Consider the following 12,611-nt stretch of genomic DNA (forward strand, 5'->3'; position numbering starts at 1 on the left):
TTATAATTAATTTTAATTCAGAAATGGTTTCACAAATTAAAATAGACTAGCATAGCAGACTGAACATGTTAGCTGAAAACATGTACAGCAACTATATAAATGGCAAGACACACATTATCCATAAAGAAATTAGTGATTAGTGATAACATAAAATAAACTATTCTGAGAGTATACAAATCCAAAATATTTAATTCAACTGGAATATATTTTATCATCACTATTCTGTCTACTTGCCTGTAATGGGAAGGCTTAGGATACCAGTCTTTACTAACTGTTTTATAGTTTCCATCCAGTAGTTGCACAAGAGAGGGATACAGTTCTGAAGCAGGAGTAGGAAAGAAGATGGAGTGTAACAGGACATTGCCACATAAGCTAGCAACTGACAATATGAAGTATCCATCACATAGAGCTGGAATAGCTGGGATTGTACACACACACAAATAGATAGATATTAAAAAAACTATAATGATATGTAGAAATAAGGCAAAATATTAGCTCAAATGTTGGGATATGAATTATAAAGATAATTCTTTATTTAAAAAAAAAACACAACAGATACCATATTATATTATCATGTAAATATAATCACATATTTTTATACTAAATCAATTAATTACATGAAATTTAATCCATAAGACTAATCTTTGTTTCCTCTTTACAAATCTCATTCACAAAGAAGAAAGATGTGTTAACCAATCTTAGGACTCCTGGCCAATTTATAATCAGCAAATTAAAAAGAACTTGCAGTCACTTAACATGTTTATACTGGGCAGGGACAAACTGTCTTGTGTTGAATACTTGCCCAGAAGGAGGACAAGAACATGTCTTATGCTTTGTGTTTTCAATGGCCATGTATAACATGAATTGCTCTATGTCCTTTCTTACTGAATACAAAACAATGTAGAGGGGGGGAAAGAATCTACAGGTGTGAGATATATAGCCAATAAGAGAATTTCCACCCTTTGGACAATACATTAAATTGCTGAAGGGCAAAATGAATTACATGTGAACATAAGGATTACACATGAGTTTAAGGTAGAAAATAAAAGTTTGATAGAGTACTCAGCTCTATCAAAATCCTCTAAGTACTCTATCTTTGATAGAGTACTTAGAGGATTTGTATATTGTGAGTGGTGCTAACTAAAATGAGATGAGATTGAATTACATGAGATTATAATCTACTGCCATGGATTATTATGTATATTAGTATATTAGCTGTATATTAGCCCTTTACTGATACGGTCGAGTTAACTCGAACGTGGAAAAAAATGGCGACTTTGCTACAATTGAGTTAACTCAATTTGAACTTTCAATGTGTAATACTCATTTAAATATGGGTATTACACGTTGTCCACAGGACAGACATGATAGTCAGTTCTCTTGAATGTGTGCGAAAGGCTTTCAAATGGTATAGAAAATTCTTTTTCCATCTCTTGGATCTCATTGTTCTCAATTCACATATTTTGAATAATATACATACTGGTGAAAATATCACACATGCTAATTTTCAATTGACTCTCATCAGAGAAATTTTCCAAAAGTTCCACATGCCAAGACTGACCACTACGTCTGGATGACTATCACAGGATGATGAACCCCTCAGACTGAGGGAAAGGCATTTCCTAATACCTGTGCCAGCCACACCCAAGAAAGCAAATCCCACTAGGCATTGTCATGTGTGTGTTCAAATACCACATTGGGGCAAAGAAAAAGAAAAGAGAGCCGGTATATGTGTGCCAAATGTGGTATAGCCTTATGTGTACACCCCTGCTTTCAAAATTACCACACACTACTAAAATTTTGAAGTATTTTTTGGGAGGTGTTTCTCACTTGAAGTTGTGTGTGACATTATTTGACATGGAATAAACAAATAAATTTCAAGATAAATTTTGGATATCCCTAACTTGAAAATAAAATTCCTATATAAGAGTTTTTGTTCAGTGACTTCAATTTATACAAAAAAAGTGCGAAAATGTGTAATACATTATAGTAACTATTCATATTATTATAAAATATTTTATAATTGTGAAAATAACTCAGCAATGAGGGTCATACTGGTTATTTAGTATCTCAGCAGTTAAAAGGTTAATGTAGCTTAATACATGACCGGTTTGGGATTTTTTATTGATTATTATAAAAGTAAGACAGCACATATAGCAATTGTGCCGTTACATAATATTTTAATGTTTCATTGAATTTTTAATTCAATTGCAGTGTAGTAGTAGTAATAAGAATGAAATATGTAGCCTTCAATTTTCCTGATATGTACCCACAAGGGATGCACAGGATACTAAGACAGTATTATATGATTAAATATACATTATTATTACTCTCTTATCAACAATTTTCTTTCAAATTAATCTACCACTTTAAGCAGTCCAATATTGTTATATCTAATATTGCAGTCATTTAGGGCACTTATGACTGAATCAATTCACTTAGATCTGTGTCTTTTCCAGCCATCTTGGCATCGAACACTTGTTTTGCTAATCCTTCCTCTCCATTCTATTTAAGTGAACAAATCAAACAGAAGTAGCAGTGTATTTGAATGGTGTTAGGAAAAGTTTTTTTTTTTTTTTTTAAATTAATTATATCATGTAGATTTATATAATAGTGCTTTTGTGTGTGATAGCCAGACTAGATATAATCATTGTACTGTGGTATTGTGGTTCTATAAGTGTTCACTCAGGTTGTTATTTTGATCAACATGGAAGTGCTAGTTAACGTTACAAAAATGACAGCAGTGGCAACAAAGAAGCATATGGCAGCAGTGTGGAAGGTCACAAATCGAAGACCAAGTTTTTCCTTGGACTTTTCACAGTGGATAGGATGTGATGATTGTTTTATGTATGCGTCCAAAAACATTAAAGATTTATGAAGTGTTAGATTGAAAGATAAAAAGGAATGTATTATAGTATGTGAGAAGTGCGATGAAAGGTTAGCACATTCCAAAAATGAGAACAGTATCACCAGGAATAGTCAGAAAAGTGGTAATAATAATGATAATAATAATAGAAGTGATGTGGAAAAGATTAGGAAAGAGTTGATGAAGAGTCAGTTTAAATGTATGGAGGAGGAAATTGAATGTTTAAAGACAAGAATATTAATAAGAAGAAGCAAGTATCTAAAGATGATAGGGTTGCTTTATATGGTGACTCAATCATTAAAGGTGTGGTAAAAAATAAGGTGCACAAGACATGCTTCACAGGTGGTACAATAAAATGAATATTAGATGCTTTGCATAGAAGGAACGATTAGGGTCAGAATTAGTAGTAGTGGTGGTGGGCACAAACAATTTCGATAGTGAGACAAAGAATGTGGAAAGGGATCTGAAGAAGTTGTTTCAGAAAGTGAAGGATAATAGTATCATTGGAAAAGTGGTTAGTTTGTTGTCCATATATTATTATTATTATCTGAGACCTCCAGGGAGTCAAGGACTCATCGAGGGAGGCTGTAAATTACCCAACCCAGCTATTATACCTACCCTTGAATTCATTCACACTAGATGCACTCACTACCCATAAGGGCAAATTATTCCACTCATTCACTGCTCTCTAGGATAAAAACCTAGCTCTTACCCCTTTCTTGACTGCAAATAAATTTAACTTCCATGGATGCCCCCGTGTTCTCTCCCCACCTTCTATATAACGAAAAATGTCATCAGTTGAAATGCTATAATACCCATTCAAGTTTATAGACCTCTATCATATCACCCCTCTTTCTCCTGTTAACCAGAGTCTGTAATCCACATACTTGCAATCTGTCCTCATAATGTGAATCCCATAATTATTATTATTATTATTATTATTATTATTATTATTTTGACACCTCCAGGGAGTCCAAAGACTCATCGAGGGAGAGTGTGCCGACAGCATCGAACGATTGGTCCCCTTCCAACTACTAACCTCGCTCAAACTTACTTAACTGAGCCATTAGTAGCAGAGGCTCTACCAATCGACCAACCTTCGCCGGCCCGGATATAATCTCTGTAACTCTTCTTTGCACCCTTTCCACAGCTTCTTTATTCCCTTGGAACCTGGGAGACCAAATCTGCGCACAGTAATCCAAGTGTGGTCTTATCAAAGTCTTATAAAGAGGTAAAATTACTTCCTTATCCTTACATGTCAAGGTTCGCTTCAACATAGCAATTATCCTCTGAGTTGTATTAGCAACTTTTGCTATGTGACCTCTGAACTTTAAATTCTTATCTACCAATACACCAAGATGCCTTGCCTCTTCAGTTTCTTGTAGCATAACCTCACTAATATGATACGCCGCTAGAACTCTAATCATGCCAAAGTGCATAACTTTACACTTACTAACATTAAATCGACAGCCATTTTCGTTTGCCCAGATTTCCAGTCTATTCAAATCATTTTGTAATTGCTGAATATCAGTATCATCCCTGATTGCCCTGCCTACCTTTGCATCATCAGCAAACAATTGCAAATCTGATGATAGACCCTGCTTGATGTCATTAATGTATAGATTGAACAATAATTGCCCAAGGACTGAACCCTGAGGTACACCACTGGATATCTTAAATCTGTCAGATTCACACCCACTATATACCACTTTTTGATATCTGTCTGTCAACCATCCCCTGATCCAAGTCAATAAATTATGTTCCAATCCCATATTCTCCATATGACAGTAATGAATTCAGGACAGCAATGATACTGAATGAGAAGGCTGCATGGTGTCAGGCAGAAAGTGTTCAATTTATGAATTTATGGAATTCATAAATTTGGGAGGCCTACATCAGCAGACCTTCAGCCCAACGGCCAAGAACACCTACTTAGCCCGCTAGAGGGCACCATCAGGACTGTTAGGAGAACAATAGCTTCATCTTTTCATTCCCAGTTTCTGTGTTGTAGTGCCTATGTGCACGTAACTTTTTTGTAAGTTCCTTTAGAAGATGGCAATGTGACATTGCCGAAATATCAGAAAATATTTATTAAAGTATAATTTAATTTATATCCTTAACTACGTTGTTCAATTCCTTAAGTGTTTTAATAATGCATAACCAACGTATAAGCCTGTCTACGAGAAAGACAGTTTGCAGTGAACAGATGCATGAAGAATATAAAGTGCAGGCCAGAAAAGTGACAAGCATGGTTTAAAAAAAAAAAAAACAAAAAAAACACAGACTATGAGAGGAGCTTCATCAGTGTATATTATAGTAGCGTGAATGATGCTGTGCAACATGTAGAAAAGAGTCAGGAATTAGGAGAATTAAAGGTGAAACAATCAGAAGTGTATCAAGTGTTGCTTGGGTTAGATGTTAATAAGAGTGTGGGAATAGTATATTCCCTCAGCCTTATTAATATCTATTAACTCTTCTTATATATCCTAAAAGCAAAAGAACAAATTAGTACAATATAATGAAACATGGGGGGAGGGAGGGTAAATGGTTTTAAGGTACGTTTTTTCTTGTGGTTATATCAGTTTGCTTTAATATCATTTTTTTTCTAGGTGTTTATTAGAACTTTTCATCCCTTGTATATCTCTGTATCCCAAAGTGACCTTGCATTTACTAATATTAAAACTGAACCCCACTCATCTGTCCAAGCTAAAAGTCTATTCAAATCTTCCTGTTGAGAATTAATATCAGCACTATTCCTGATAATTCTACCTAACTTTGCATCATCAGCAGCAAACATTTGAAGATCCCCAGTCAATCCACATGAAATATCATTAACAAATAAGTTAAACAGTAGGGGCCCATGAACAGAATCCTGAGGTATATCACTGGTCACCTTCTTTTTCTGAAACATTGCTGCATCATGCACAACTTACTGGTATCGTTCAGAGAGCCAATCTCCCATCCATATAACCACAAGAAAGAACATATCTTAAAACCCTTTAACCTCCATGTTTCATCATATTGTACTAATTTGTTCTTTTTCTTTTAGGATATATAAGAAGAGGTGCTTTAATATCATTTTTGTTCTAGGTGTTTATCATAACTTTTCAGCCCCCCCCCCCCTTGTAAGAGATACATGTATTGTATTGGTGGAGCTGTACTTTAGGAAGTAGATGAGATTTGGAATATTGGAGTGATGGTAGCCAATGGACTGAAGTTCTGAGGGCATATCGTAAGTGTTGAAAAGACTGCACATTGACTGTAGAGGTAAGGAAGTGGTGATGCCTCTATAAAAGGCACTGGTCAGACTACATAGGGATTATTGTGCTCATATTTGGTCATCTAGTTTTCATGTTGCTGTGGAAACACTAGAGAGGGTCAAAAGACAAATGACCAAAGTGATATCGGGACTCTGGAGTTTATGAAGAGCATTTGAGAGAATGTGGATTACGGAGGTCGGTGTAGACAAAAAATAAAAGATGGGGGTCACTCCTGCCTTTTATTTTTTGACTACATTCGTTCTCAACTTCCAATGATATGTTAGAAGTATTTTTACTTTTTTTTTGTTCATACAATCCTGCCTTTTGCACCATCTGCAAATTCCCTTGATGCTGGGTTGTTTATTTCTCAACTTTAAATTTAAAAAGATATATCCAAAACCAAACTGCAAATCAACTTACACACAGATTAATATCCCATGATATCATGTACATAACTTATCCTCTTAATCATTTCACTCACTAAGGCAACATCAACCATCCAGGCACCAGTATGCTATGCTGTTCGGATGATAACATGAAAATATGAACACACCTTTTCTATGCTGCCTTTTAATTATATACTAAATAATTGAGATGCTAAAAAGCCTTCTGGTCCTGATAACATCTCTCCTAATGTGCTCAAACGTTGTGCTCAAATGCTAACATCTGTTCAATCTTTCATTCTCAGCTGGTATCTATTCCAACACATGGAAGCAAGCATATATCCAACTCATTCCAAAACAGGGAGAATGAAGCTTCACTTCCAACCATTTGCTATCACCTTGATCCTCTCCAAAATAATGGAGAGAGTTATCAACAGTCAACTTCTTCACTACCTATGAGCTCACCACTTAATCAGTGGCCACCAGTATAGATTCTGCCAATCTGGATCCATGGATGATCTCTTAATCTATATCATCTACCACTGGATACGTAAATGAAAATTTCAGTGCAGAGAAACATGCAATGTTTCCCTTGATACTTCCAGGGCTTTTGATTCTATTTGGCACTGGGGCCTTCTTTGCAAACTGATTTCATTCAGTCTACCCACCACCTTCTCTAACTGGATAGCAATCTTTCTCTCTGGTTGTTCATTGCATGAGTGCCTCATGACTCTCTTCTATTACCTACTCTCTTTCTCTTTCAACATAAATGACCTACTCTCAGTAGGTCATTTATGTTGAAGGACCACACCAATTCTGTCCACAGCTTAGCTTTGTCAATTATAACACACTTCATTCATTTTAATCCTTCAATCCATGTAGTTCTCAGACATCCCAAGCATCAAGATCATCTGCAACCAGTGCCTTAAATGCTGATCGCCATACCATCCTTCAGTGGGACAAGGTTGACCTGGTCACCTACAGTACCACCAAAATGCTGTCTTGCCTTTTCTCTTGCAAAAGGGATCTCAGCTCGCATTCCATTATCCTCAGTAATATGCACATCCCAAACAAGATTAGATATCTCTCTCCTTGGAATGATTTACCTGTAGCCTCTCCTGGAACAAATATGTGGGCTGTTCAATAAGTAATAAGACTAATTTTACTGTGGCAAAACCACTCATCACAATATTAATTTCTGTGGAATAAAGAAATGTTGCTGTATGTATTAACAAAAGAGGTTGATAGATGGCATATACGGGCTGATGTGCCAGAGTGACACGTGACTAAATGCAAGTGTTCATCGGCGCGCCTTTGAGGTGCAACCAGTCTTCGAAATGGAAGCGTCCTTGGAAGAGCGTTATGCGATTAAATTTTGTGTGCATTTGCAAAAATCAGCATCGGACACTTTTATAATGATACGCGAAGCTTTCCACGATGCAGCAATGTCGAGGGCAAGTGTTTTTCGCTGGCATAAAACTTTTAAGGAAGGAAGGCAAAATGTGGAAGATCTTGAACGTGAGAGAAGACCTTCAACGTCCATCACAGAGACAATGATCAACACAGTAGCGATTATCATCAAGCACGTCAAAAGGAAGCATCCATTGCTGAAGAATGGATTCTTATTGCACCACGATAATGCAAGGCCACATATTGCTGGTTGTATAGTGGATGTTTTGCAAAAGAACAACACAGATTTCCTACCACACCCTCCATACAGTCCTGATCTCGCACCGTGCGATTTCTGGCTGTTACCTCAGCTCAAGAAACCACTAAGAGGCTGCCATTTCGAAAGCAATAAAGCATGTGTAAAAGCTGTGGCGGTTTTGAAAGAATTCTCAAAAAACAGACTCTCACATGTGTTTAAAAAGTGAACGCAACGTTGGGACAAATACATTGCATCTCACAGTAGTTACTTCGAAAAAGAACATGTAAATGATGACGATTAAAGATAATCTGCTTTGTGTATAAATATAGTCTTATTACTTACTGAACAGCCTACGTACATAACATCAATAGCTTCCTCAGTCTCTAAAATAACTAGGTATTCTTTTCAGCTCAAGAAGCTATTTTACACCCTCTCAGCTACTAACCCTGTACAAATCTCAACTCCACCCATCCTTAGAATACTGTTCACACATTTGAGGTGGTGCACCTAAAACCTTCCTAATTTGGCACACAGACGATCTTTCCCTCACAGGCTCACTTCAACTTCCATGATCACTGCTCCAGTGAATTGGCAAACATCATTCCTCCATTGTTGTTGGGCCTGTTAAAACAAGAGCCTGTCAAGTATCCCTTTTCAATACAAGCACAATGAACCTGCTTCTCCTCTTTATTGTTTATTCCACCTACCTGTTTTTCTGAACAGCCTTCCTCATAATGTTTGTGCCAACAACTTCAACCTCCAGACGTTAAAATCTATTGACATTGAAAACTGTCAATAGATTTCTTCTTTCTCAATCCTTATATGCAGTTCCACACACACAGCACTGATGTACTATATGTTCTTGTATCTCTCGTGTGTTATAAATAATATATATATATAATTTTTTTTTTCAGGCTGTAACTTTTCCCACTGCTGGGGTAAAGGCCTCTCCCATTGTGAGAGAGTTGGGTCTACTTCTCCCATGGTGACTCACTACATCTTGGGAGAGTGTTTATTCACTTGCATGAATGAATATGAAAAACAATCACAAACATTCATGACTAGGCAGAATTAAAACCTGCAGCCTCTTAACTGAAGAGTGGATATGCTAGCCACTCAGCCAACCAGGCTGGCATATATATATATATATATATATATATATATATATATATATATATATATATATATATACATACATATATACACACACACACACATATATGCTAACACATATTCTTTTTGACAAAGTTGAGATCTTAAGCTCTTGTGTACAGCAGAACCTTCATTCCTTCTTGTTTATCAGTAACATAAATCAGTTAAATTTTTCCAGCATCAAATCTCAGAATAGTGAAAACACTGCATCTTGTCTTCATCCAAACACTTCAATAATAACTTAAAATAACCTAAATAATAATACCCTGAAAAACCTCATCATCATCAAATTCCTGACATGTACCCTCAAGAGGTGTACAGGATATGATAGTACTACATGAGAAATTTACATCATTACTAATTTCCTATCTACAATTTTCCTCCAAATCAGTCTGTTACTTGTCAAGACTCCAACATTATCAGATCTCATATTTATATCGTCTAAGGCACTTTGTACCATATCAATCCACCTATATTTTGGTCTTCCTCTGGGTCGTTTTGCTGCCAACCTGGCAGAGAACACTTGTTTTGCTAATCTTTGCTCGCCCATTCTGTTTAAGTGACCATACCACCTGAGATTAGCTCTGCTAACGCATTCCTGGATGTTGACAATGTCAAGTTCTTTCCTAATATTCTCATTTTTAATATGATATTGCCATTGATGCCATCTGTTCATACCTCTAATCTTTCACAGGACTCTCATATCTGCAGTCTCTAGTCTTTGGTCAAGTGTTTTATTTCTGACCCAGCTCTCAGATCCACAAGTTAAAACGGGTTTGAACACTGTCTTGTATATACATGTAATTTAGTATTCTGACTAATTTCTCTCTTATTCCATATGAATTTATTCAATTGACTTCTTAACAAACCAGCTTTGTTGATTCAGTTGTCTATTTCTATGTTTAATTTACCATCTTCAGTAAAAATCGTGCCTAAGTAGCTGAAATGTTTTATTTATTACACAAGTTCTCCATTCACAATGTAGTTGACATTTTCAACGATTCTACCTAATTTCAACATCTTGTTATTGCTAACCTTCATACCATATCTATCACAACAGTTAATCAATTTAGTCAGGGAATCTTGAAAACTTGTAACAGATTTATTTAGAAGTATAACATCGTCCGTAACATCTCCAATTCTGATATCATGTTTCATACCACTTTCTTTCATAATGTGATCCATATAGATAATGAATAACAGAAAGGATAATGTACATCCTTGTCTCACACCAGATTTAACATTAAACCATCTTCCTGTACTTCCTTCAATTCTAACTGCTGACTTACAACTCAAATAAAGACTAAGTATTGCTTGATATAATGTTCCATCCACACCATATAACTGTAGCGTATTGAACAGCTTCCTCGGCACCTTGTCATATGCCTTTTCCAGATCTACAAAACTTAAAGACAGATCTTTGTTATATTCCCATGATTTCTCAACTATTAGTCGTAAAGTGAAGATCTGATCCTGACAGCCTCTATTTGGCCTGAATCCAGCTTGTTCTTCACCAAGCTTTTCTTCCACAATTCTTCTCAAATGTTTCTTAAGTATACTTGCATAAATCTTGCCAGGAACTCAGTAGAGAAATACCTCTGTAATTCTCACATTCAGTTTTATTTCCCTTTTTATATATGGGTACTATGAGAGCTCTACTCCAATCATCGGGAATTCGTCTCTCTGTCCAGGCCTTCTGAACTATGCAGTGCAGCCCCTGTAAGACTTTTATACCACCATACTTCAGCATTTCTGGTCGAATATCATCTACTCCTGCTGCCTTTCCACATTTCTAGCCTTTGATGGCTTTTTCTACTTTAAGTATGGATATGCATTCCTGACTGTATGCCTGTTGAGTGTTTTTTTTTTATCACTGTGCTATCACTGCTTGTTTCATTTAGCAAATTTTCAAAGTAATTACTCCATACTTCAAGGATATCTTTTTCTCCCATTTTCATGTCACCTTTATCATCTCTTACAGCACTCTTTCCTCCATTCCTAAGCTTCTTCAACAACCTCCAGAATATTTTCCCACTTTCTTGATATTTATTTTCCATGTTCTTGCCAAAGTCTATGACTTTTGTTTAGCTAGTTTTACACAGTATATGTATAAGGTATTTTACCTTGGGTATAATAAATGTTAAAAATACCAAGCAATTTTAAACCTGGTTTTACTCCATTTCCCAAGTAAGCAAACAGACAAACAAGTCAAGTTTGCGCCTGCAAGTGATGCAAGTCTAGCTGATCCTACAGGTAGTGCCAGACCCAGGCTGGCACTACCTGTTTGTCTGTTTGCTTACTTGGGAAATGGAGTAAAACCAGGTTTAAAATTGCTTGGTATTTTTAACATTTAGTTTTACACAATGTTTAGCTTTCTTACATTTGTCTGTGTATTCTTTAAGAGCACAAGCTGACTTATTTGCCCGTAACTTTTGATATGCTTTCTCCTTTTCCTTTGTTGCCTCTTTAATTTCCTGTGTCCACCATGGAGTTCTGATTTTTCTATCCTTGCAGACAACCTCACCACATGCCTCTCTGGCTGAATCAACCAGAGTTTTCTTCAAGGCTTGCCACTGAATCTCAAAGGTTTGGTTCCTGTTCTAACTCTTTTATTTTTTCTTCAATAATTTTTGTGTATTTTAGTCTACAGTTCACATCTGAGAGCTGCTCAACTTTTATTCGCTTTAGAACTTTCTTACATGTTATTCTTTTCAATATGAAATTAGACTATTCATTATAAAAAAAATTAATTACAAGAATATTTAAAATAATTATAAATATTTGTATAACAGCATGCAACTAATTATTGAATGTTCATAATAAATAATAAAAACAGAAATTACTCACTTTGTATTTGTCCTTCAGCTGGAAAGCTCCAATTATCTCCACAAAATGAAGGAAAGTGAAGCCACTCTTTCAGCAGTTGTTTATTACTGTTTGTATACTTTCGTGTTAAGGTGTCAGGATGGACATCAGGGGAGCCTACATGCAGAGAAGTATCTTTCAACAAATCATAAAACCTTACATCCATATAAAGATGATGGAGTTTTTTTTTCTCAGAAGTATAAACCCATCCACAGCATGATTCTTTATCTTCTTTGCTCAAAGAACCATTTCGATCTATATACTGTATTTGAACTATATGTCCAAGAATCGCTATCCTTTTGGTTTCTCTATATGATAGTACCATAAGCTCCTCTTTCCATTTTGCAGCTGGAACTAGCTAAATGAAATAAAGCTTTTTATTATGCATGTGTGTTTGATTGTGGACACACACATAGAATGCTAAAAAATGCAACCCT

At 35.8% G+C, this 12,611-nt stretch overlaps 1 protein-coding gene across 1 annotated transcript in view; it reads right to left on the reverse strand.

Moving 5' to 3' along the window:
* LOC150099931 (RPA-related protein RADX-like) overlaps positions 1 to 12,611 on the reverse strand; it is a 273,154-nt gene that overhangs the window by 48,028 nt on the left and 212,515 nt on the right. Inside the window, exons 12-13 of the mRNA XM_090403019.1 lie at positions 12,157 to 12,532; positions 235 to 418 (exon numbers count right to left, since the gene is read on the reverse strand). Coding sequence (XP_090259145.1) covers positions 235 to 418; positions 12,157 to 12,532 — 560 coding nt within the window. The remainder of the gene's footprint in view (positions 1 to 234; positions 419 to 12,156; positions 12,533 to 12,611) is intronic.

This window comes from Typopeltis vanoorti, chromosome 13 (genome assembly GCF_054136105.1).
Source record: "Typopeltis vanoorti isolate ZY-2024b chromosome 13, IOZ_Tvanoo_1.0, whole genome shotgun sequence".
Classification (NCBI taxonomy): Eukaryota; Metazoa; Arthropoda; class Arachnida; order Uropygi; family Thelyphonidae; genus Typopeltis; species Typopeltis vanoorti.